This window comes from Balaenoptera physalus (assembly GCF_965194825.1).
Source record: "Balaenoptera physalus genome assembly, chromosome: 6".
Taxonomy (NCBI): Eukaryota; Metazoa; Chordata; class Mammalia; order Artiodactyla; family Balaenopteridae; genus Balaenoptera; species Balaenoptera physalus.
In genome coordinates, this window is record NC_138885.1 from 52198957 (window position 1) to 52226772 (window position 27816).

The 27816-nt window shown below is 35.3% G+C and overlaps 1 protein-coding gene across 1 annotated transcript in view; it reads right to left on the minus strand.

Moving 5' to 3' along the window:
• Nucleotides 1-308: 308 nt before the first annotated feature.
• The window catches only part of ACVR1C (activin A receptor type 1C), a 121801-nt gene continuing 94293 nt past the window's right edge, over nucleotides 309-27816 (minus strand). The window contains exon 9 of the mRNA XM_082465093.1: nucleotides 309-24222. Coding sequence (XP_082321219.1) covers nucleotides 24097-24222 — 126 coding nt within the window. The 3' untranslated portion in view covers nucleotides 309-24096. The remainder of the gene's footprint in view (nucleotides 24223-27816) is intronic.

Genomic DNA, 27816 nt, shown 5'->3' on the forward strand with positions numbered 1-27816 from the left:
AATGTACAACCAATGGAAAGTCCTAGCAGGAAATAGAAGGGATAGAGGATAATAGAGTTCTGATTATTTATTTCACTGGTTCCATCCCTGCAATTCACCAGAGTTTGTCCATGTCCCTGACTGAAGTCAGTTCACCAGCCTGTTGTAGGGAATTCACTCTTCTTCTGAATTTTGGAACTCTCTGCTTTCACCCAGGCCTTCCATCTAGAGATGTTAGTAGCTCCACTGCTAGTAGACCTGTGTTCCAACATATCCCTGTAGTTCGACTGCACCCCACTCACAACTTTTGTTTTACATTTATTATGAAAATATAAATGACACAGTGAAATGTACATGAGCCAATCAACTTTGACAAACGTATACACCTAAAAATCCCACATTAGAATTAAAACATAGAACATTTCCATCACATCAGAACGTTTTCTCATGACCCTTTCCAGTCGGTACACTCTCTGCCACAGCAAGCACTGTTCTGATTTCTGTCACCATATATTTTGAACTTCTGTAAATTAAATTATATAGTTTTTATTCTTGCTTTTTGCTCTCAATATCACATCTATGAGATTCATCACATAGTTTTATCTGTGGTATGTCTCCTTTTACTGTGAATGTTATTCCATTGTATAAATATACTATTAATGATCTCTTCTTCTAGACATAGACATTTAAGTGGTTTCTAGTTATTGGTTTTTATACATAAAGATATTATGAGTATTCCTCTACAATATTTTTGTGGGCGTATGTTTTCATTTTTCTTAGATAATTAAAGAGGAGTGGAAGTGCTGAGTCATAAGGAAAACCTATATTTACCTTTATAAGAAATTGCCAAACAGTTTTTCAAAGTGATTGAATAATTTTATAACCATAAGGAATGCATGATGGCTCCAGTTGCTCCACGTTTTCACAACATTTGGGGTTTTCTATTGTCTTTATGCTTTTAGGCATTTTACTCAGTGTGTGGTAGTATCGCGTTGTGGTTTTAACTTGCATTTCTAATACTGAGCACCTGCTCATGTGCTTTTTGACCATTTGTCAGTCTTTGTCAGTATTTTGGGAGGTGTCCCAGTCTTTGTCCCAGTGGGGAAGGGAGTATTTATCTTTTTATAATTGAATTATAAGAGTTCTTTTTATATTCTCAGTGTAAGGCTTTTTCATATACATATATTTTGAAAATATGTTCTTTCATTTGTGCCTTGCTTAATCCACATTTTCTGTAGATCAGATAATAATATTGTATCAATGTTTATTTCCTATTTTGATCATTATACTACTGTGGTTATCTAAGAGAATGTCCTTGTGTTTAGGAGATACATACTGAAGCAGGTAGAGGTAAAGAAGCATCATGTCTGCTATATATATATGGATGAAAGAGAGAGAAAATGTTATAGCAAATATAGTAAAATGTTAACACGGAGAATCTGAGTGAAGGGTAATAAGGAAGTGTTTATACTAGCAACTTTTCTGAAAGTCTGAAATTATTTCAACATAAAATTTAAGAAAGAATTTATGATATGAAAGAAATCATAGGAAGAAAGTCTTTTAGTAAGAAGGAAGGTGTTATGGACTGAATGTGTTTTGGCCATGCCACATGACTTGCAAGGTCTTAGTTCCCTGACCAAGAATCAAACCTAGGGCCATGACAGTGAAAGCACTGAGTCCTAACCACTGGACCACCAGGGAATTCCTGGACTGAATCTTTTTATGTTCCCAAAATTCATATGTTGAAGCCCTAACACCCAATGTGATGGTCTTAGGAGGTGGGGCCTTTGGGAAGGTTTAGATAAAGCCATGAGAGTAGAGCTCCAATGATGGGATCAGCACCATTATAAGAAGAGGAGGGTAAACCAGAGCTCCCTTCTCTGCCATGTGAGGATACAGCAAGAAGGCAGCCATCTACAAACCAGGAAGAGTGATCTCGCCAGACACTGAATCTGCCAGCACCTTGATATTAGATTCCCCAGCATCCAGAACTGTGAAAAATACATATTTGTTTTTTAAGAAGCTATTCACTCTATGGTATTTTGTTATAGGAGTCTAAACTAAGACAGAAAGATTCATCAGACATGTACTGGTGGGAAGTCAAGTCAGATAAGGACTGAAGTACGTTGAAAAGGTATGTAGAAGCTAAATTGTAGAAGTTTTCAATGCCACCCTAAAGATAATTGATTATATTCCTGAGGGATACATTAACAATTATTGAACATTGAGACAATATGTGTGATGCACTATTTTAGGAAGATTAATCTGGCAAAGGCATTCTTGGGGAGACAAGAGACTAGTTGGAGGCAACAATTAATAAATAATTGCAACAACCCAGCAAATGAAGATTTGGACTTGGGTGGTAATGAGAATGAAAAAGAAGGAACAGATATGAAAAGCATTATGATGCAGTAGCTCTGGATGGGCCTTAGAAATCTATAATTTTCAAAACTCCTCAGGAAAGTCTGATACACAGCCAGCCTTTGAGACTAGAAGAGGTACCAGCACCATATAGTGGCATTAATGAAGCAAGAGCCCTGGACAGAGGAATCCATGATCAAAGGGAACAAGATTGATGCTAAAGAAAGTGGAAGGTTACCATAATAAAATTGTGGGTTTAATTATTATAAGACAGAGCACTTGAACAAAATGAAACCTCAAAGTAATAAATCCAAAGGGAATGTAATGAAGTGGACAACTTTATATTGACTAGAAATGAAGCTAGAGATTTGGATGGGGGCTGTTCAATACTGTTTAGGACAAATTTTTTTATATCTTTATTAAATTATAATGAATTCTAAGTTTTATTTTATGTATATTGGGGAGAGTATGAATTGATAAAAATATGTATGATACAATACAAGCTCTATCTACTCTTATTCTCTTTCTTCATCTCCCTCATTGGCCTGAACTGTAAAAACCTCTCTTGCATATTTCCTAAAGAATGAACCAAATGCCTGTTCCAAAGACCTTCTAGTTATACACTTTGTTCTCTGTAATGTCTACTTCATGAGCCTCTACAGCATCGCATAGAGTAGTGCTTTGTGCTCAGTGTCAAACAAAATGGAGTGAAGTCACCTTTCCAGAGTCATAGGAACAACATAAATATCCCTTTCTCCTGCCCCCCCACAGGATTCAAATAATCACTAATAATGAACATATTTTTAAGAAAATAAGGCTTGGCTAATCCAGACAGTAAATACACAAGCAAACAATGGAATACAATGAGAGCTACATCAAGTACTTCAAGGCGGTCAATAAATGGTAGCCTCCTCCCCCAACCAACTCCATCCACTATGTGAGGAGAGTGAAAGGTAGTAAAGAAATTGTAACTTTAAAATAGAGTTCATTTGTGTTCTTACTGCCAACCTCGATTCTCTCCTCAGGCAACAAATTTATTTCTATTGGGCCCTGTTGGCAACAAATTCATTTCTATTGGGCCCTGTTGGGATATAGAGTGTTTTACAAAAGGAGTGCAGAGAGGTTACAAAGTAACTTTCAGGAATATTTTTGCTTATTGTGGGAGGAAAGAGAGAGTAGGCCAAGAACTCTGGGAACAAAAATTGTCTCTCCCACTAATTCTACCAAGTAGAGACTCATAGTAGTTAATGAGCTGTTCTTTTAAAGTGCAAAGGTCTTACAGGGTTAAGCCTCACTTGCACCTGAATGTCATTAAATAAATAACCTATTTTAGCTAAAATTCAAGGCAGAAAAGTTTGTGGTAGGGGAAGGAGACATGAAGAAACTTTCTGAGGATTAGGGGAAGTGGCAGATTTCTGATAGCTAGAGCCCCAGAGGGCAGTGAGTATCTGAAACTAGGGAAAGAGATGGCAGTGTTTCCAAAGAGAAAGGGACAATGGCCAGGTTCAGTGTTGACATTTTGATCAAAGGTCAAAGAGCAGTAGATGTATGACACTCATATTCCCCCAGGACTTTCAGATGACTACAGTAAGATAGTCAGACTAATAATAATAGTTTCTCTTATTTTCATACAAAAAATTGTAATTCTTACAACAATTTTACAAGACAGACATTATATCATCGTTTCCTGATTGAGGAAACTTGCACACAGGGAAGTTATATAGCATGTTTGCGGTCACACAAAAACTCATAAATGTAAGAACAGAATTTGACTATAAATTTTTTGACAGCAAAATGTATCTTGTCTTCAAGGAAGGCCTCTACATTTAGCAGGCTACAAATCTCATCTTCCTTCTGCTGGGCTCAATCTTCTCAGTCTAGAGCTCAATCTAGTTCAACTCAATGTCTTTCTGGTCAACCTATGCCCTTTTACAGAAGGGTTTCAAAGAGTGGAAGGAACTCAAACTGTGGATTTAGGCACGCTGAGATCCACAACTCAGCTCTTCCACTTATGTGCTATGTGGCTGTCAGCATATTTCCTTGTCTGTAAAAATTGATGATCATACCTAGTTTACAGTATTCTTGGTGGTTATTTGAGTTATCTATTGCTGCATAACACACCACCTCACAATTTAGTGGCTTAAAAATGATATTTATTCTGTTAATAATTCTGTGATATGATCAGAGTCTGGTAGGGATAGCTCATCTCTGCTCTACTTAGTATCAGCTGGGGCAGCTTGAAGGCTAGGGCTAGAATCATGAAAAGGCTTAGTTACTCACAAGTCTGGCAATTGATTCTGGCTGTGGTCTGACCCCTTAGCTGGTGCAGTCAGTCAGAACATCTACATCTCCCGGTAGCTTGGGCTTCCTCACAACATGGGGTTCCAAAGATAAGCATTCCAAGAGAAAGAGCTGTTAGGTGGAAGCTCTATTTCTTTTTGTGCTCTAGCCTCAGAAGCCAAACAGCATCACTTTTTATAGCAATCTATTCTTTGAGGTAGCCACTAAGGTCTGCCAGGTTTTAGGGAATGGGATATATAGTCCATTAATGGGGGAGTGGCAATGTTCTGGAAGATCACTTGGGGCCAAAAGTAGAGTAGAGGCTGCTCTTGAAAACTAAAATATGCCATGATTAACTTCCAGGCCATACCAATTCACATCTCTTCCACAAGCAAAATACACTCACTTTCTTCCCCAAGACCTCTCTCCCAAGCTCATCAGGCTTAGACTTGAGGTTTAGGATCTTGTCATCTAAGTTTGATCAAGTTTTTTGGGTGTGGTTCCTTGGGTTAAGCACCTTGAGTGCCATTCCTCTTGATCTGCAGATCTGTGAACTAAAGACATGATTCATCAACTCCACATACACCTGAGATGCAATGATGTGTTAGACAGAGGAAAACCATTAAATGTACTCATAGTCAAAAAAGGTAAAATAGATGAAACACAGCAGTCACTGGTTCATAACAATTCTGAAATACAGCCAGGTGCATGTTACCAGTTCCCTGATTAGTGCTCAGTCCTACTACCAGGAATTCTCCATGACTCTTTGCTCTGCTTTTTGGGCTCTTTCCAAACACTGACTCATTTTTCTATTCCCTACAGTATAGGTTACCTTTGCAGTTGAGTGGTTTTTTAATCTGCTTACTGTCCATAGATTTTGAGGGGTCCAAATATATCTTTTCATGTTGTACTATCTCTATCATTTTCAGTACAAGGAGATAAAATTCCTTTAAACACTTTGTGGGTTTCTTATGAATCAATTTATAATCCACCCCATTAGAGAATAGAAATATGTCCAAATCTCACTGGGATAAGCCTTTTTCTCACTTGAGCTCTCTTTAAGGCCACCTCCTTTAAGATTCTTAAAAAGCTTATTGTTTGTATAGAATGAATCTGTGAGGCACCTACTAAGATCCCTAGAGGGCCTTTTGTCTGTTTGAAATGGTCTGTAAGGCACTATCTAAAACCTTTATGAGGCTTTAACAAAAGGTTTTATATTTAGACCACATTTTCCTGACAGCACCCTGGATTTGATCTCTGCTCAGAAGCCACATCTTAATTTTAGTATCATTTGCCATCTGGAGAGCCTGGGAATGAGAAACAGTTTTCTTTTCCAACCCAGCAAGTCCTAGAGACTTTATATATAACAGTTCTTTCTTTAGCTCATCTTTCTTCCTTGCATTTTACTACAGGCAGCTAGAAGCAGACAAGAGGCAAAGTACATTCAACCCTCTTTCGGCAATTCTTCTTAGCTAGAAAATAGGTATATTTCTTATTTTCCACCTTATTGCAGGAGACATTGTTGCTAAACTTTCTTTCACTACATAACAAGAGTATCTTTTCCTCCAGCTTCCAGCATTTTCCTCTTCCTTTAAGTCTTCACTGAAAGCTATTTTAAGATCCATGAGGCTTCCTCTACTGATTTCCTTGACCCCTTTAAGATTGCACTAACACTGTCTTAAAGATGCTTCTCATTTCTGCCTGAGTCCTAGTCCAAGAGCTATTTCCACATATATTTGCTTTAGTTTTGGCTGTATGTTACTTCCTGAAACCCAAATGTGTTCCAACTGTTTACTCCTGCCTGTAAAACCACCCTAAAACTCAATGACCTAAAAGAATGACATTTACTTTGCTCAGGAATCTGCAATTGGAGAAAAACTCTGTGGGGATTGCTCATCTCTGCTCAACTCAGCCTTAGCAGGGGCAGCTTAAAGGCTGATGACTGAATTCACATTTTATCTCTGCTCCATGATGTTTGGGACATCAGCTGGTAGACTAAACTCTTGCAAATGATTTGTAGGCTGGGGCCTGGAATCACCTGAAGGCTTGTTAACTCACATGCCTGCTGGTTGATATTGACTGTTGGCTTAAATCTTTACTGGGGCTGCTAGCCAGAACACCTACATGTAATCTTTCCATGTGTCCTGAGCTTCATTACAACAAGGTGGTTGGATTGCAAGAGTGAACGTTTTTAGAGAAATAGTGAGCCAATAAGAAGATGTATTACCTTGTATGACACGGATGGATGTCATGGATGTCACTTCTGCTGCATTCTTTTCATTGAGACAGTCACACAGGCCCCATAAGTTCAAGTGGAAGAGAAATAGCTTCCATAGAAGGGACAGTAGCAATGTTCTGGAAGGGTACGTGAGACCAAAAAAAATTATTGCCATTTTCGGAAAATACAGTCTGCCTCAAAGGAGATAAATGAAATAATTTACATTAAAAAAGTAAATGGGGCTTCCCTGGTGGCGCAGTGGTTGAGAATCTGCCTGCCAATGCAGGGGACATGGGTTCGAGCCCTGGTCTGGGAAGATCCCACATGCCGTGGAGCAACTGGGCCCGTGAGCCACAATTGCTGAGCCTGCGCGTCTGGAGCCTGCGCTCCGCAACAAGAGAGACGGCGATAGTGAGAGGCCCGCGCACCGCGATGAAGAGTGGCCCCCACTTGCCGCAACTAGAGAAAGCCCTCGCACAGAAACGAAGACCCAACACAGCCATAAATAAATAAATAAAATTTTTAAAAAAAAGGTAAATGTTCAACACATATCAGTTCTCTGTCTCAAGCAAAACATACATTTCTCTTCTACCTTCATCCAGAATACTGCCTTAACATGGGATATATTCATGGTCTTTAAAGACACCTTGGATTGAATCTTGTGAGTGTTTGTGTGTGTAAAAATTTTTATATGGGGAGAACACATCACATTCTTAAAATATCATTGACGAGAAACAAATACAATTAAGAACTATTGCTATGATCTGTATTATAGAGTACAATATTTTAAAATTGCATTTTTGGAAAAGGGACCTATTTCCTGTAATGCTGAAGTCAGTTTTACAGGTGTTTCATTTAGAGAAATTAACAGAAGGAAAAAGGAGCATTGGTACAAAAAAGTTAAATTTCCTATCTTTTTTTAATCTAAATGATATGTATTATATAGTCTCAAGCAAACACATATTGTCTCTTTATGTGTTAAATAAGCTCTCTTAACTGAAACCAGAGTCAATTTGCAGTAATTCAGCATTACTATTTCTTTAGAGTGGGCATCAAAGAACGTACATTATGATAGTACTGAAAGTCACTGGGGACTGTGTCAACCTGCCCCTAGAGTTGTTTGTTCTCAAATTTTGATAACAAGCTCTGGTTTCATGAATCTAGCCTCAAAAGACATTAAGTTAGATTCACATGGGTCATGATTCAAAGGTGACCAAGCCATGTGAAGGAGGAAGTAATGAAGCAAAATTCTTTTCCCCTTTTAAACCAGTCCTCACCACTATAATTCCTATTATCTACTGCTTCTTGAGTAACTAGAGTGGGAAATGGAAAAATACACATAATCAGAAAGGAAAAGAAGGAAAAGTGGTAGTAAGAAAGAGGAATATAAGCGTTATATTAGGAAGGATGTCAGGCACTTGCCACTCCAACCCCCAATTCCAGAGAAGAAAAACTTGTAACTGTCAGAAATAAGATGGAAGTGTCAAAAGTATATATAATTACCTACATTCATTTAGAATAATAATCAATGGTTTTGTTCTAGCGTTCTGTAAAAACTGCAAATTTCATGGCGATCTAAAACTAAAGATCCAAGTAACATAAGCATGCTAGAAAATATTATTTTCAAGCTATTTCTGCAATGAAATCGAACATTGCAGAGACAATTTTGGAAATGCTTGCCTGCTTACAAGTAGTCTGTACCTCAAAGTTATTATTCTCCACCTCCCACCATCTGTCTATACTAACTCCTCAATATGAACAAATGATTGTGAAGCCCTTGTGATCTTTCTCTCTCTCTCTTATTCCCTGTTCCTGCCCCCTTTAGTATAAACACGGCTTAATGACTTGTACCTGTCCAAAATTTTATCGTAGTTACTCTACTTGATTCAGTTTCAAAAGACCTAGTCCACAGAATAGACAAGCTTATTGATAAGTAATTCGAAAAACACATTTAATACATCAAAAACTTAAAAAATAAAAGTAGATACTTCTGCTTCCATCCATGACAGACCATCTGGTGCCATAATTGCCTCCCTGCCATAAAGAGTTAAAAATCTGAAATGAATGAAATATATGCACAATATGTATGTGAAATAGATATGTAAATATACTTGTGTAATATACAGTTGACCCTTGAACAACACTGGTTTGAACTGTGTGGCTTCATTAGATGAGGATTTTTTTCACTAGTAAATATTACAGGACTACACCATCTGTGGTTGGTGGAATCCCTGAATGCCAAACAGCAGATAGGGAGGAACTGCATATATGAAGGACTAATTATAAGTTATATGCGGATTTTCAACTGCATGAAAAGTTGGCACCCCTAACCCCAACATTGATTGCTCAAGGGTCAACTATACATGGAGTATTATATATTTTATATTATATATAATATATTTACATATATATATATATTTCAGACATCCAACAATAGGAAGCACAGGATTATAATTGCTAAAATGAGGGAAACACATGAAACAGGCAGCCCCACCATTGCCCAGGATCTTTTCCTAGAGGCACTTCCTGGAGGATTGTGAGGAGAGAGGAGGAGCCAAGCTCATTAAATTGAGGAGATAGAGTTTGGAGTTTGAGAAGGCTAAGATAACTCATATTTGCAGAACAGGAGGGAGCTTCACAGAGAAATAGCTTCAAATGTCTGCAAAGAAGTATCCTTGAGTCTTTTGCCAAATATAGTGCAGTGCATGCTTAGGTGAATCTTGATGAGAAAAGGCAAAGAACAATTATCGAGAAGTTGTAAACTGAACAATTCCCAGAGCTCACACAGACTGGGAAATGTTTGAGTACTGACCAGGCAGTGTATAGAGAGCTTACTGAAACCTGGGGCATTCAGTTGAAACCCCAGGAGGGTCACACCTTTGTAATAGTGTTAAACTAGCCCTAGAGTTAGGCTACTTTAACAAAAGTAGCTAGATTAACAAAACAATCTTGAAAACAAGATTTGAAAGGATAAAACTATTCTCTAAGCCCCTTAAATGCCTTCTAAATCAAACTTCAACTCTCCTAGAAGGATGACAATAAAATCCAGACACTCACTAAATGTAGCCTTTACAATGTCCAGCTTCTAATAAAAAATTACTAGACATGCAAAGAGGAAGAAAAATATAACCTATAAACAAGAGAAAAAGCAGTTAAAAGGAATAGACCCAAAGGAAGACAAAGATTTTAAAACAGCTACTATAAATATGCTCAAGGACACATAAAAGTACACATGAAAATAATGAGAAAAGAAAAGGTGTATAAAAGATCCAAACAATACTTCTAGAGCTGAAAAAAGCATAATATCAGAAATGAAAATTTCACTAGAAAGGTATATAAGCAGACTGGAAAATGCAAAAGAAAGAGACAATAAACTTTAAGTCATAAGCAATAGAAATGAATCAAACTGAAGCACAGAAAAGAAGCAGCAGAAAAAAGATGATTAGAACCTCAGCTACCAATGGAACAATATCAGGTTGTCTAATATAAACATACTTGAAGCCTCCTATTTGAAGAAAAAAGCAAAAAAACATGATAAAACAGAGGAAGACAAGAATTACCACTGACCTTTTTATCAGAAATAATGCAAACTAGAAGATAACACAACAACATCTTTAAAGTGCTGACAAACAAAACAAAGCAATTTAGATTTCTATGTCCAGTGAAAATATTCTTCAAAAATGAAAGGTATTTTCAGATTAACAAAAGCTGAGAGAATTTGGTGCTATATAAGTAATGTTAAAGGAAAATCTTCTGACTGAAGAAAATAACCTCAGATTAAAACTCAAATCTACACAAAGAAATCAAGAGCATCAGATATAGTAAATATGATGAAAAAATAGTGCTCATTTAAGGATTTTTAATTTATTTAAAACATAACCGACCATTTAAAGTGAAAATTAAGTCAATATATTGTGAAATTATAACATATATAGAAGTAAATTGTACAACAATAAAAACACAAAGGAGGAAGAAAATGGAAATATATTTTGTAAAATTCTTACATTATATGTAAACTGATACGACAGTATTTGAAGGTAGATTAGGATAAATTAATTAAATTTGCATATTGTAAAACCTACAGTGATCCCTTAAAAAAAAAAGAGATGTCACTAAGTTATAGAGGAAATAAATTAGAACAGTAAAAGTAGTGAACTAGTTCAAAATAAAATAAGAAGGAAAAAAGTAAAATAAAAGAACAGATGAGAAAACTACAAAAGAATAGCAAGGTAATAAATTAAAATTAAATATATTGATCATTATATTAAATATAAATGGTCTACACACTCCAATTTTGTAAAGTCAGAGGTTATCAGACTAGCTAAAAATGTAAGACCCAACTATATGCTGTGTAAAAGAAATCCACTTTAAATACAATCTACAAGAAAACTGCATTGGCTATATTAATATCATACAAAGCATATTTCAGAATAAGAATATTATGAGATTTCAAAAGAGATATCTCATAATAATAAAGGGATCCATTAACAAGAAGACATAAAATCTAAATGTGAATGCACCTAAAACCAGCTTCAAAATACATAAACAAAAACTGACTGAGTGAAAGCAGAAACCGACAAATCCACAATTATATTTGGAGTTTTCAACATCTTTCTTTCAGTAACTGATAGAAAATAGAAATCAGATAGTTTAAAAAGACTTGAAAACTCTATCAAGTAATGTGTCTTTATTTACTATTATAGAACACTATACACAAAACTACAGAATTCATATTGTTTTCAAGTGCACACAGAGTACTCACCAAGATAAACCATATTCCAGACCATAAAACAATACATTGAATAATAAGTTAAAAAGGATAGAAATCATTTGGAGTATGGACAACTCAGGACAAAACTATCAGTAAACTAGATTTGGGCTCAGAAGACTGATTCCAGTAGCAAGGACAACATGTCATCTGCAAAGGGGGAATACTGCCAACTTCTGGAAAGATGTTCTTTTTTCCAAGGATCTGTTAGTCAAAGTATATAGAACTTGCTTATTCCTATTTGATAAGCAGAAAGAAGGAGAATGAGATTTTGCCCTCTACTTTTTATGATTTAGAGCCATCATACTTATGTTTTAGAACTATTGCTAATGTTATCCGGAAAGGAGGAAACATAAAGAGTAGAAATGAGCTAAAACAGTAGCGGCATAAAGATGGAGAGGAGGAATAGGCATAGTAAGGAACTAGAAACAATAGGACTTGGTTACTGGGTGGAACAAGAGAATCATAGGCAAGAGCACAGGTTTGTCATGAAGAAAATGAGTTCAGTTTGACAAAATATTTGTATCTAGTCTATATAAAGAACTTTCACAACTCAACAATAAGAAAACAAACAACCGATTTTAAAATGGGCAAAATATTTTAACATACCTCCCAATATATGAGTCAATACTCACAGGAAATGAAGCTAAATATCATTAGCCATCACAAAATTGCAATTTAAAATAACAAGGAGGGCTTCCCTGGTCGTGCAGTGGTTAAGAATCCACCTGCCAATGCAGGGGTTACGGGTTCAAGCCCTGGCCGGGGAAGATCCCACATGCCACAGAACAACTAAGCCCGTGTGCCACAACTACTGAAGCCCGTGCGCCTAGATCCCATGCTCTGCAACAAGAGAAGCCACTGCAACGAGAAGCCCGTGCACCGCAACGAAGAGTAGCCCCCGCTCACCGCAACTAGAGAAAGCCCGCGTGCAGCAACGAAGACCCAATGCAGCCAAAAATAAATAACTAAAATAATTAAATTTTAAAAAATAACAAGGAGATACTACTGCATTGTCACTAGAAAGGCTAAAATGAAAAAGTTGGGAGCAACTATTACCTCATACATTGACAGTGAGAGTATAAAACGGTACAAATACTTTGGACAATGGTTTTCACTTATCATTTGATCCAGAAATTACACTCCTAGGTATTTACCCAAGAGAAACGAAAATACATATCCACAATAAAACTTTTGCATGAATGTTCATAGCAGACTTATTCATAATAGCTCCAAACTGGAAAACCCAAATGCCCAAAGGTAACTGGATAAACAAATTGTGATATGTTAATACAATAGAATTGTACCCAGCAATACAAAAGAACAAGCTGCAGATACATCTAACGACATGAACGATTCTCAAATACATTATGCTAAGCAAACGAAGTCAGATACAAAAAGGACATTTTGACATTTGAGTCAAGTAATTGTAGCACATCAGAGTGGATACATCAGGAAGCAACTAAAAATTAGGACTGGATGTTAGAAGAGAAGTCTGGAACAAATGTGTAGGTTTGTTAAAGAAAAAGAGCAGATGAGATCACCAAAAGGGAATTTTTAGGCTGAAAAGAGCCAAAGCCAGAATCCTGGGTAAATATTAGCATTTTAGGGACACACAGAGAAAAGAAACTTTGTGGAGAACACTGAAAAAGAGAAAAAGAGGTAGTAGGAGGAGAACCAGAAGAAAATGATATTTCAGAAAATAAGGAAAAATAATTCTGGGAGAGGACATTCTGTGTCAAAGATCCTAGAAGGACTAAGAAAGAAAAGGGTAAAGTGTTTTCTGCACTAGGCTATATACGGTCATTCCTGAGCATAGAGAAGGATATTTTAGAGGAGCAATGAGAAAAAAGGTCTATTACAGTGGACTGAGGAATGCATGAGAGGGGAGATGGGAGAGAATATATCCTACAGAAGTTTGTTTCAGAAAGGAAAGAAGAAATAAAGAAATAGCTACGTCTATGTATTTCTATGAATTTCTGTGAATGTAATCTTCCTACCTGATTATAAATTTGGGCTATTTAATAAGTACTCTTCAGCAAATGGATTCTCAGTAAGAGGTTCATGATATCACCCATGCATTTCTGATAAAGGAAAAGCTGACTTAGAGAAAAGCACATTTTATAAACTAGTTCACATATTATATAAAAGCAAAGATCCAGATTGCGGTATAGAATTGAAAGTCTTGTTTTTGCTCTGTGCAGAAAACTAGGCTGTATTTCCTCATTTCTGGTTCACTTGTATCTCATGCGATTGTGTCACCTTGTGTTTCTCCATTTGAAAATAAAAGGCAAACTCAGCAGTTCCTTTTTTCCTAAACTGCTTCAGTAACCAGCAGTTGCCACATTAAAAGCTTTAGGTGGAAGATTGTAAAAATAGTCTGATGCTTCCTAGCAGGTAACTACTTTTGAACAAATTCTCCCTTCAGGGATGTAGTGAGGTCAAATCAAATGGCCTAGGAAGGACAGGCTATGAGAGAGAAGAGAGAGCTGGTTGAGATTCAAATGGCAAAAGTGCATTGTGTTTGGAATGTTTTGTGTAAATGTGAAACAGCGCCCACATTTAACCACCTGCTTCTTGTTTAGAAGAGTTCAAATGAACAATTTCAAGCACAATTGAGTAACACTCAAAAGAAAATCAAGTGTAATTTCCTAAGTTGCTGAAGCAAGTGTTCTTCTATGAAATCACCATTAGTATTTCTAAACCGAATTTGATTATATTTGAAATTTACTGCACACAGTTCAGTGGCACCTGGAAATTTCTTCATGCATAGATAAAATTACAAGAAAGACTTTTTAAGATGATTGTTTCTGTGTGTGTGTGTGTGTGTGTGTGTGTGTGTGTGTGTGTGTGTTTTAAAATACCCTGGGTCATATTTGTGATAAAACTAAATTACTAAAGATGAAATCTTTAATTATCTTTAATAATTTTTCATTTAATTTTTCTCTTCCTTGTGAATAAAATTTGCTTTTCTTTTAAGACACAGTAAAAAGTAGGGGAAAAGTACCATATAGAGACACCTACATGACACCAACCGTACAGCTTATCTTGAAATTCTTCACCAGTCTGCTCTCTCTAAATATTGACCAATTAGGGAAGAAAGGTAATGGTAGGATTTTCAGGTTACTTTGACAAATCTCCTAAGAAGATAACTCTTTTACTGCCTTTATTAAATACCAACGTCACATTATCTTTGCTGCTTTAAACCCTTCAGTCTCCCTCAAAGGCAGAATCAAGTTTAAATGTTGACCCTCATCAGACCCTCCATTCTAGTTCCGTGTTTACTCACTGCCATGAGCATTCCTGACTTTCAGATATTTTTTCCTACCAAGGACTTCTCTGTTTATTCCACTTATACAGATCTTTCCCATCTTACAGTATCAGTTCGGTAGTTTTCTTGACTCTTCCAGCTTAACTCACACTTCATTTCTTTGTCTTTGTTATCATTTGATATCTGTACCCACACTCAGACTTAATAATTTTCTTCCTTATGACTTCTCTGTATTACTAGCTTCTAAGGCTAGATAGCAATTCATGTACATGCTATGTCTTCCTTAATAGATTATCTTCTTAAGTGCAGGAGCTTACTGGTTTCTTAGCACCACCTACAATGACTCTTACGATACTATGCAGCAGCAATATTTGATAAAGATTTGTTGACTAATATATGAGAGGAAAATAATTTTAACTTTTTTTAATTATAGAAGCGATTTTAATTAAACATTGTTAGATATAGCATTAAAAAAAACTATAGAAAAATGTTTCTTATTAAATAATTTTAAAGAAACTATTCAAATTGAAGTTTTCATAACCCTCCTTAACTGAACATACATTTATTTCCTCTAGAAGTCATAAAAGTCATAAATCTCTTCTAGAACATCCCATAAAACAGCCTGGATTTAGTAATTCCCTGATCTCCAGGAATCCATCCTAAGGGAAGAAAGGTAACTCTTCAATTGTTAAGTTCACTCATTAGGTAAATCATTTCATCAGCGTGAATGTTCAACTTTTGCACACATTAGTGCTAAAAAATCAAATGCTAAAAAGTTATTACAAAATTAGAGCTGAGGATAAAATACTAACACTAGTGCTGCTGAAACTAAACCACTTGTTTTATTTATTGCATAGGTTTCACAATCTAGGTTGATGTAAAATAAATATATTTTGCCTTTCTCCTCAACTCCAAGAAGCAGCTAATGATGAAGCCAGATGAGAACCTGATTTAATGATTGTTGAGCAAGAATATTTGGCTTGTAAATCTGGCTAGTACCCACTTAATGCAAGATAATGAGGACATATCAACAAAACTGCTCCCCAAATGGAGAAAAAAATGAAGAAGCAAAAGAACTTCAGAACCCACACCAAAAATAAAACCAATGCAGGGTTCTGCTTCTCTTATGCTAAGTCCTAGAAAAATCTTTGTAGGGTTGGAAATATAAACCAAACAACCTAATTTTCTCATAATGTCAGTCTGGAACAGCCACTATGAATTTGGCTAAACTATTCTTGATTGGGTTTTATTACAGACATTTCTGGGGGGAGGGGGGGAGTTAATGCATTCCATACAGTATTACTCACTGTGCAAAACAATATATCAGTCTTAATGTTTTAAAACTACATCTTCAAACTTAACTGAAATTACCCCTAATTCTAGTGCTCAAGGATTTAGTCACCATGATTCTATATACTACAAGACACATGATATAATATAATGCCAGCTAATGCAGAATGCCATAAAGAAAAATAAAACAGACCGAGTGGATGGAATGACAAAGGGTGCTGCTCTAGAAAGGGTGGCAAGAAAGGTCTGTTTGGTGTGATGGTTTTCGAACAGAAACTTAAGCCATACAAATGTCTAGAGCAGGAACAGGCAGAGGAAATAGAGCAAATCCCTTGGACAGGTATGTGTAGGGCAAGTTCAAGGAACAGCAAGAAGCAGGCGTCTCCAGAACAGCTGGGGCTGGAGATAATGGGATGCCGGAAATAAGGGCAGACAGGTTGCCAGGGTCCATATCCCCAAGGTGCTTGTAGACCTCATGAGTGTTAGGCTTTTATTTTAAGTGTGAAGGAAGCTATTTTAGGCTTGAAAGCAGGCCAACCCAGCTCAAATATTTTTCCTGTTACTCTACAGGAAAAAGAAAACAAAGGCTATTGTCCTAAGTCTCATGTAGAGAAATAGCCGTTGAAGAAGCAAGTGTCTCTTCCCGGAAGGAAGGAAGGAAAATTCCAGTGCCCATGGAGCCAGCATTTAAATTTCCAAAACCCCCTCCAGATACTGCATGCAAATATAAATATGATTTTAAAATAATAGAACATAATTGTATAGAAACTGGAATATGACACTTTTTCTTTTTATTTAAAATAGAGCTCTATATGCTTCACAGAAACAAGTTCAAGGAGTGCTTAATTTATTATCTTTGCCACTTTACAAAACAATACATTTTTGGAAAATGCATACATAAAAATATAACATTTAGGCAGATACCTATTTACATCTGGAGGCAACTGAAAGTTATGCAATAATATTTTTAAAAGCTTTAAAATAAATACTTTTATGACTTGCTTTTGGTAAAGTTAAACATTTGGTATGAAGGCTATCACTGAGTTCATACTAAATTCTAAAATACTGTTATTTTTAAACAAAATAAGTATACATATATTACTATAAAATGCATATTTCCACAGGCTAGAAATTAATGAAACCTCTGAATATCATTCATTTCTCTTCGGAATTTGGAATTCTCTTCAGCATCAATGATTAAATTGCAACTACTAAAATTTCCATCTACATATTTTATACAATTTATTGCCTATTTCTCATTTTAAAACCTAATTTATTTCTTCATATTTCTTATATACATTCATTTGTGCCTGTCTGTTGAAAGGTAATATCTTTTTACATTCTTAAGAATTTCAGCTAGCTTACAATGTCTTTACAACAGTGATTCTTTTCACAGTAGTTCAAGAGTTCAAGGCATGTTTTGCAATGTCAAAATGCAATGGTTTTGACATTTGTAATATGTTCTTAGGTATAAGAAAAGTCACACTACCAAAAGAAAAGTATAATTAGTATTAGTACTTTGAAAGTCAATCCAAAATTACTTTTTTTGAGATCTGAATCTGATTTTCTGTTTTTAGGATATTTTAAAATCTGAAACACAGATTAAGTTTGAATAATTTTCTCCAGTCTAGGATCAGAAGAGTACAAAAGCTTAACACTAGTCATTGTGGAAACGAACTAGAATTTAGTATTTTGGCTAAAATAACCTTACTTTATATAAAGAGAAAAAAGAGCTGGCTTTTTAAAAATATTTAACTACTTGTATTTAGCCTACTGGAGGAAATGGAGATACTGGTAAATATCACTCTAATCCTGCATTAGTTAGGCAGAATTTAGGCATGTAAGTGCCTTTTTAAAGGCAAAGTCAGCGAATAGGTTTGGGCGTGGAATTAAAAACTCAATGGAGATATAAAAATTAGGGTCCATGTGTCTTGCTATCTATTGTCTGGGTTGAAAAATTAAATCAACAAGATAAACATGCAATCTCTTTTGCTCTCTTGGGAATGTAGGATGAAAATCTAAAGTATTTTTTTTCCAAGTTCTCAATTTGCAGATATCAGGAACCATTTTGAAGTTTTAGTTCTCATTTTCTGAAGATGTGTAAGCAGGCCCATTTCTAAAGCTATATAAGCTAATATGGTGCTTTTCTGCAAACTATAAAAATATTTCTGCAATTGCAGGTTTGAGTTCAGCCCCTACCTACCCCTCAGCTGAGAGGATTCGAGCAAAGCACACGCCCAGCTGGATCTGGTGACACTCAGCGTAAGGTTAATTTCCCTAATGCAGTCGGATTCTTAGTGGCTATGCTAGTATTCAGGTTCATGTAGCCCAGAGTAAAAATCTAGCAGTTAAAACTGTTAGTTATGGAGAGAAAAACTTCTTGTAGGATAACACTGACCAATGATAAAAAAAAATTAGTCATATCTGAAAATATTAAAATCTAGGATTAGATAGAGCTCATATTCTCCCAAACGTTGTATTAATCTACAACTTAATTAAGAAGTATCCTGGAAGTTATATTAATAGAGGGACTTTTTAAATAGGGATTATTACCTAACATCAATATAATATTATATTCCAAACCATATGGCATAATGGCTTAATTTTAAAAGACAGTCAAAGCAAAACAAAGCAATAGTATGAAATATAGCAGAAAGAAATTTAGCAATCACATTATGGGACATATATTTCACATTCTCTGTCCAATCCACGTCTTAGGTGGAATTTATCATTAAGGCAAAAGTAGACATCCCTTGTATGTTAGCTAAAAGCTAGAATATACCTAGACTGCTTAGTCTTTTTAAAATTTAAAAGAAAGTCTTCTCTGCCATTAACAAATACACTCTTCATAATGCCAAATGAAAAAGTACCAGAGAAGGCATGAGATGAAAGCTCTCGTATGTGGATATGGGAAATTAAAATCTTGCTAAGAGGTTCAGTGTGTAGCAATCTGGACAGGAGCTAGAATACTAAAAGAACAGTGATTGGAATTGATGAAATCCAGCAAAGATATTTTTTAATGCACTGAAAGAATGTGAATGCCGAGGATGAACTAATGAGAAACTAAGAAAGAAGTAAGATAATGTGCTACTAAACATGGTCCCACATTCAACTACCAAATCATCTTTCACTCCCACTACAATGCATATAAAGAAGAGTCCTTATAGAAAGAAGTCATGAAGAATCTCTTATCACTACTTGCACTAAGAAATTCTATATTCTCACAATTTCTAAATTTTATTCAGCACTCCAGTGGTCGCCTACCTAGCTGGACAACTATTTTACAACTCTTCCTTAGCCTATTTTAGTTTTTCTCACTGATCTCACCATGAGTGAGCAGAATATTTTAGCAGAAATAAAAAGAGAAGGGGGATTTGATCATCACCATCAAATGGCATGTTAGTTTACATTCAACGTAGGTGTAGATGGATGCTAATTATTTTTTAATTAGTAAATGTTGGATGTGGCAGGGCAGTGTGGTAAGCGTCACCACTGGCTTCTCACATTAGTTCTGCTAATAACTAGCGGTCATTCAATCTCTGATCTTCAGTTTCTTCATTTAACAAAATACGGGAATTGAATTATAAAATCCCTTACATCCTTTACAATTCCCAAATACTGGGTTTGGTTTTTGTCTGTGACACCTCTAAAATAATTTAGACCACGAAGGGATTCTCCCTTTATTAGAAGGCTAAATAGTAAAACGATTAAGTTAAATAGTAGCTAGTTTTGGGGGTTTTTTTTTTGGTTAGAGACTAAAGATAATTTTGGGAGACAGTGAGGGAATATTTTAAAAGGAGGTGAGAAAAATAATGAAGCATAAAAGAAAAGCTAAAGGGAGAAAAGAAAGCCAAATATCTGAAAATTTGTATTAAAACACTTTGAAAAATTGTCTATACTATAGAAATTCTATTTAATATTAACATTTTAATGAAATTTTTGTAATCCAACTGACATTTTTTTCTGTTTAGAAGAAGCCCTCGGGAGCAAGGGGATTACTGTCTTCACTAAATAATGCATCAAGTCCATGTAGGTATTAGCTTGTGGAGGGAGCTAATGCAAAACATTATCAAACATAGAAGAATATGTTTCACAAAAGAAAAAATATTTAGAATCTCTTCAAAAACCACAATGACACCAGTTTAAGATACTAATTCTTAAACATTTCCAAATAACTTAAAATGTTGTACTTGTAAATTTATTTAAAGGAACAATTATTGAAGACATCAACTGCCATCACCTTCACTCATTTGCTATTTTTACTTTCTTAATTTCCTGGTGGGAAATAAAATGTCCATACTTTAAATAAATTTTTGTAAATGAATTACATTTCTGTATTTATTTTAAATAATTAATCAGAAACTATTCCCTGCTAAGTAATTTTAAGTTGAACTTTATATAATGGCAAACGTGAGCTCCCTGCCTTCAGATGATTTGCTAAGTAGATTCCCTGGAACTTTTGCATAAATTCTAAGATAGCCCTGAGTTTTCTCTGCCCCAATAAGTCACATGGTGGCAAAATTCCAGCATAGTAGAAGTAGGTTTCTTTCGTTTCATTTACTAATTCTACTAAGGTAGAAATATTACAAATAATAAATTTTTATGGAACGTCTAACCTAGTGAATCTATTGTAGATTTTCATTTTAAAATAAAAGCTGTTTTTGAAGTCTTCAGACACTGCAATCAGGTTACTATTTTCATATAATCATGGAAATTTAAAATGCAAAGTTAATTGAAAGTATAAAGATGAGAAGCAAGTGCTATACCTAAAATAGTGCACGACACAGTCATGTTTCACTTAACTTTCAAGTCAGAACATAAATTAAGAATTCTAGATGTGACATGCCAAATATTTTAGACAGAAGAAAGCACACAACAGAATCTGTACCAATTACACACTTAAATGCTTAGCTTATAAGGCAACAAGTTCATGCTGAAATATTGACAACAAATGATGTTTCCCTTCGTTTAAGGAAGTGATTCTGCATATAAATCCCATCACCACTTCATACAGTACTGAAATTTCATAAATAGCATTTTCCCAAGCTTCACGTTATACCCAAAGCCAAAATATTTGAAAGGAGCAAAGAACACTGACACTTTGAGCCTAAGAAGAATATTTTTGCTTGTAACACAATTCAAAAGAAATAAATATTACACAATGACTCCATTAAAAAGAAATAATATAAAGTTTAACAGCACAGGTTATATACAGTAAATTTGCCTAATGCTCTAAACTGCATCATAGTTCTGTAAATGAGCATTTTCTATTTATAATCATTCTGAAAGTTAAGGAAAAATTAGAACTTGTAACTTTTTCTTATAATTTATGTTAACCTACCCTCTTTCTTTAAAAATGCATTTGGAAATCGAAATATAAGACTATTCATTTAGGAGTTATAGTTAACAAACACAAAAACAAGAAAAATATCTCAAAATGTACAGATTTCTCTAGAGTGAAAGTTGACTCAGTAAAAATATGGAATTATATTTGGACACCTTCAAATAGATTATAAAACATAATGTCAAGGAAAATGGAGATTATAAAACACCCTCTCTCAAAAATTAAATAAGTATATTCACCCATCGTATGTGAATAAAAGAGGAAATATTACTCTTGTTTTCATGAAACTATAGTACAATCATAGTAAATAAATAATTTCATTCTCACATATGCAGAAACAATCTATGAGAAACCAAGGTAACAAGCACAAGCAAGATTACTCCTTCACAGAAGCTCTTTTTAGAATTCCTTCCCATATACACTTTAAAAAATTGATTACATAATTTAGATTGTCTCGAATAACCAATAAAGATACTTTCTAAATGTGTTGGAAATTGAGAGCAATTTTTGAAACCCACGGTCATATAGAATTCAAGACATCCTCACTTGTATTATACCTATTTGTCAAGTTACTTCCCCTACACACCCACATCCCTGTTCCCATTCCCAAATTAGACTTTAAAATCCCTGAGGGCAGAACCTATCCACCTTTTAATTTCCCTGTTGAACCCAAAATTGTGGCAAGGAAGATATGCAGTGCCCCACATTTTTTAATGAATGGATAATTGCATGAATGAGAATGAAGGTATATGCAAACCACAGCTGTCAGATTTTTGCCTTTGATATGTCATCCTAGTCAAATGAAGATGGGTTTAGTAACAGATTTCCATAGTGGAATGAAGTGTGATCACTAGATTGTGCTCTATGTGATAATACACAGGTATATCCTTTAGAACACTGTTACCCAAGTCATGCTTTGTAGAAACTAAAATGTGGGCTAGTAAAAGGTTTCCCCTGTTTTTTATAAAAGAGTTCCATTGGTCAAATAATTTGGAAAATCCAGTTTAAAGAAATTCAAGTAACATTTTTTTACTGCTAGACTCCTCAAAGCACATAATATGCTAATATGCGGTATCACTTTCTATGAATCTATCAAAGAACACTTTTGGTCTTTGATCATCTCAGAAGAGCATTCTAAGGAACAGAGTTTAGGAAACAATGTTTTAGAACAATAAACGATACCATGTTAAATCTTCCTTCACCAAAGCAGAATTATAGTTTTGAAGGAAATATTTAATGTTCCATGTATTATTCAGAATGCATCACTTTTGTCTCCACAGGAAATAGAATAGAAGCAAAATTATCATGAGCCTTCTGTACCCATTGCTCATTTTGAAAGGGTAAGGGAATATCTCTTTACTGATAACCCTTGCTTGGGTTTGGTTATTATATTTCATTTAAGAGATTTCTTAATTTTTCCTCAAAATATCCCCTAGTAGCCTCTTCCTTTTCTGTTCTTCTCTTTCTAAATGTATATGTACAAAAGTAGTAGGGACCTCTGCAATACATCTTAAAGACATCTCTGACAATTTATGACCTTATGACTGATTAATGTCTGGAAGTATTCAGAGAACATTAAAACTCATCTAACAAATAGGGTGACTATGGAATTTCTATGAGGAAAATGTCAGTGGATATTGTCCTGAGAGTTCATATAGATCCATTATGATTCTGCAAAATAACTTAATTTGTCTTCTGTTTGACTAAACCACAAATTCCATCATGAAAGATGTTGTTTCTCCATAGGGAGAAAAAATACTATAGGAATTAAAGGGAAAGTAGGAAGCTAGCTAACTACCATGTGGATTATCATAAGATTTGGACCTAGTGCCAGCTCTATCACTAGCTATGTGACTTTGGGACATCTGTCAGTGTCTCAAGGTGTCAGGTGTCTCATTTGAAAATAAGAGAAAGTAACAACCTTAGTGACTTTCCAACTGTTTGCCTCAGGGGCTGCTGTGGTGGTGGATTATGAAGAGGAGAAGAACAGGGAAGGAGAAAGCAAGGAAGTGATCTGATCTCCCTTCCATCTTCCACCTGAGCAGCACTACTTTTACATGTTTTGTATCCTAAAGTTCAGAGCAATATTTAATTTTTAAAAGATCCTGTTTAGAGAGAAAACCACAGATTCTATGATCTAAAGTTTTGTTTAGATATAACATCCTCAGTCCACATTTTTAATAAACGTGTTTTCATCTCAGGAAAAAACAATGGGCTTTTATATTTTCTTTTCTATTCATTCATGTGCTCCTGATTCAAGTAAAATAAAACCTTAATAACTTTTGTTATTTCCTATAGCTTATTTTACACTTTTGTAATATGTTTCTTAAATAAAAGGATGAGTTGATGTGTTGCTTTTCAAAATAAAATTAAAGACAACATGGGGAGTGGATGAAGTCAACTCCAGCCCATACTTGACTTTAGTTATTTTTTCATGGTGCCTTTGGGCACTTAAATACTGCACTGCATTATCTTTGAGGTAGAACAACAGCAACGATGACAAAACAAAGGCCAAAAAATTCACATAAAAAGGAAAAATGAGAAAGAAAGATGTGAGAGATTTCTTTTTAACACAATTCTCATCATCAGGCTTTGCAGTCTTCTTTGACACAAAGTTGAGAAATAGTCTTCTTAATCCGAAGGGCGGTTAGGCGAGCTGCCCCATTGGCATACCAACACTCACGCATTATTCTCCCCATGACTCGGAGTGCCTTTAAGAGAGAAAATATCAAAGTCTTTAGCACAAAACACAGTACGAGAGAAGAAAAACCACAAACACAGGAATCGATGCTAAGCTCTGATACAGAAATAGTAAACTTAAATCAATATGAGAAGGAGATCAGGGCCAAATCACTTCAAAAATCCTGTCAAGGGTGTCTCCCCTCAGACAAGGAACAGGGCATCTCCCCCCAGACAAGGGCCAGGGCATCTGCCCTCAGACAAGGACCAGGGCGTTTCCAGACAAAAAGGGACCAGAACATCTCCCCTCAGACGCGGACCAGGGCATCAACCCTCAGGCAAGGACCGTGGCTTCTCCTCCCAGACAGAGAACTTCTCTTAGAAAAAGACCAGGGCATCTCCCCTCATAAAGGCACCAGAGTGTCTCCCCTCAGAAAGGAATCAGAGTGTTTCCCCACACACAGAGACCAGGGTGACTTCTCTCAGAAAAAGACCAGAGTGTCTCCTCTCAGAGACCAGGGTGACTTCTCTCAGAAAGGGACCTGGGTATTTCCCCACTGACAGAGACCAGGGCATCTCCCCTCAGAGGGACCAGAGCATCTCCCCACAGAAAGAGACCAAGGTGACTTCTCTCAGAAAAAGACTAGAGTGTCTCTTCTCAGAGACCAGAACATCTACCCTCAGACCAGGACCAGGACGTTTCCTCTCAGAAAGGGACCAGACTGTCTCCCCTCAGACAAGGACTAAGGCATCTCCCCTGAGAGGGACCAGAGTGTCTCCCCATGGACAGAGACCAAGGTGACTTCTCTCTGTAAAAGATCAGGCTCTCCCCTCAAACAGAGAAAAAAGTTTCTCCCCTCAGACAGAGACCAGGTCAACTTCTAGCATAGAAAGACCAGGGCTCTCCCCTCAGACAGAGCCCAGGCTGTCTCCCCTCAAACAGAGACCAGGGCACCTCCTCTCCTAGGGAGACCAGGGTGTCTCCTCTCAGACAGGCCTGGTGTCTCCTCCCAGAAAGGGGCCAGGCGATCTCCTCTGGCTTCAGGCAGAGGCACAGGGCCCACTGATCTGCTAGATGATTTGAAGCCATCATTTGTGGACCTTGAAGGTAGCTATAGGAGATGATAGGAAGCCTCTGCTCAGTGGCATTTTGGTTTATGGAATTACACTATCATTTTTAAGGTCATGTTTGATTAGCATAATGTGAAATGATGGACCAGTTTCATTTGTTTTAGTCTTTTCTGTTTAGTGATTAGTTGTTTATTTGTCTTCCACCTACTCTGTTGAATGTAATTTTAGGAAAGAGAATATGGCCACCTTACACACATCCTTTTAGAGTAAGTGAAATTGATTGAATAGCTTTATCTTCTTGAGATGATCGTAATCTTTGAAACATAATTAATCTTTGTATGCATTTTATGAAAATTTTCCTCTTCCTTCAAGCTGCATGAAAATAACATGCTTTCAATTAAGAAATTATATATGTTATGTATAAAAAAGCTAACAATTTCTGCCCTTGGGCTTTCAGAAAACATAAACTTTCTTTAAAATCTTTGTAGCGGAATTTAAATATTTTTAAAAATCCTGTCAAAACACAGATATTAATCCTATAGAAGGAGGCTATTAATCCTCTTTTAATTGAAAATTCTGGGAATATGGTAGAATGACTATCTTTTAAAATATTCTAAGAAAGGACATGAAAGACAAAAATGGATAAGGGATGGGTTGGAAATTCCCTACGTTGCTCTGCATGGTAAGTACACACGTATACATTTTTTTTAAAGTCATCAAACTGTATACTAAGAATTATTCATTTTATCATATGTAAATTATGCCACAATAAAATAATGATCTAAGTACTAATATCAAAAATTTTGAATTAAAAAAAACCAGTATAAGTGAACTGGTAAATAAATAAGATAAATACTCAGAGGGGAAAACAATGAGAATGCATGAATCCAGAGAGGTATAAGAAACCACTGAAGCAAGGCGTTGCTCTGATGGCATCTGCTGATCTCACAGTCTAGAATTTCAGAATTGATGGACCACATGTGAAAGACAGGAAATACAGCCCAAAGCACACAGAATGTGTCAGATCAAGACATTTACAAAGTCCAGACTGTAAGGATGAATTGGTCTTAGAAGGAACTTTGTGAAGAAAATTGTCTAAATCTTTGATCTTGGTAAAGAAAAAATCAAACCTTAGCCTTAAAATGTTGCAGTAAGCCTGAGCTCATAGTGAAAATTCACAAGATGAGGAAATAAAGTATCATAAGCAAGAGTTAGTCAAAACAACAAACAGGAAAATCAAACCTATCAAAACATTAGATGCTAGAATTAAATGATATAAAATATTTAAAAAATAAACTACATTTTAAAAAGCAAAGAGAAAAGTCTAAACATAAGTAAAAAGCAAAAGTATATTTAAAGCAAAACAAAACAAACAAATGGCATTTTTCACAGAATTAGAACAAAAAACAAAGAAAATTAAAAAAAGAAAACAAAAACCCCCAAACCAAAACAAACAATAAAAAACAAAACTAATATAAAAAAAGGTGTCAAAGGTAAGACATGCAAAGTTTTAAGGAGCAAAAGTATCATAACTTTCACACAACATTATACTGGAAGTCCTAGAAACTGCAATAAGAAAAGTATGAGTCCCGAACTCTCATTATTTGGGGATATGATCATCTATGTAAGTACTCCAAAAGAATCTATAGTTTTATACCCTAAAGAAATAATTTTTACACACACACACACACAACAGTATTGTTTTAAAAGAAACTAAAAATCACACATGTGACAATCAACAGTAGAGTGAAAAAAAGAAATTGTGCTATAGCCATACAATGGAATACTACACAGATATGAAAATAAACAGATTATAGCTATACATATATAAGGTAAAGTAAAAAAAAATTAAAAAGAATATCTATAGTAAGTGTCATTAATATATTTCACAAATAAACAAAAGTTAGCCATATACACATACATATATATATATACATATATATATATATGTATGGCTAAATTTTAAAGAAAAGCAAAGCAATAATAAAATGATTAGTTATAATAGTAGCCTCTCAGAGGGGTGAGGAGTCTTCAAAGGTATTGGAGGTGTTCTAATTTTTAAACTTGGTCATGAATTCTATTATCTTTACATATAACTTTACATATATGTTAATATCCTCTCATATGCATGAAATGGTTACTATCAGAAAAAATTTTAATTTAATTTCAATTTGCTTATAAATGCCTCAAATTCTGCTTCTAAAATGAGCATGTAGGTAAGCTATCTACACAAAATAGAAATATCAGGACATAAATCTTGCCTTAAATAGGAAACGAGTTGAGTGAAACATGAAGGAGAGGAAAAATGAGGAAAAAAGTAACTGTATAAGATATGACATATGACAGAGCCAAAACTAAAAAGATGTCACCTAAAAAATCGCCTCAAGCATTACATTTAAATATGGCAGAAGACAAACAGTCATAATTGGGATGGGGGATATTAAATCATTAAAATAGTTGTGGAACTAGTTAGATGATTTATAGTCTTTCCTCCACCTTCCCTTCTACTTCCTGTGGGAGCTAGAGAAATCTCTCTCTTCACACAGGCAGAACAA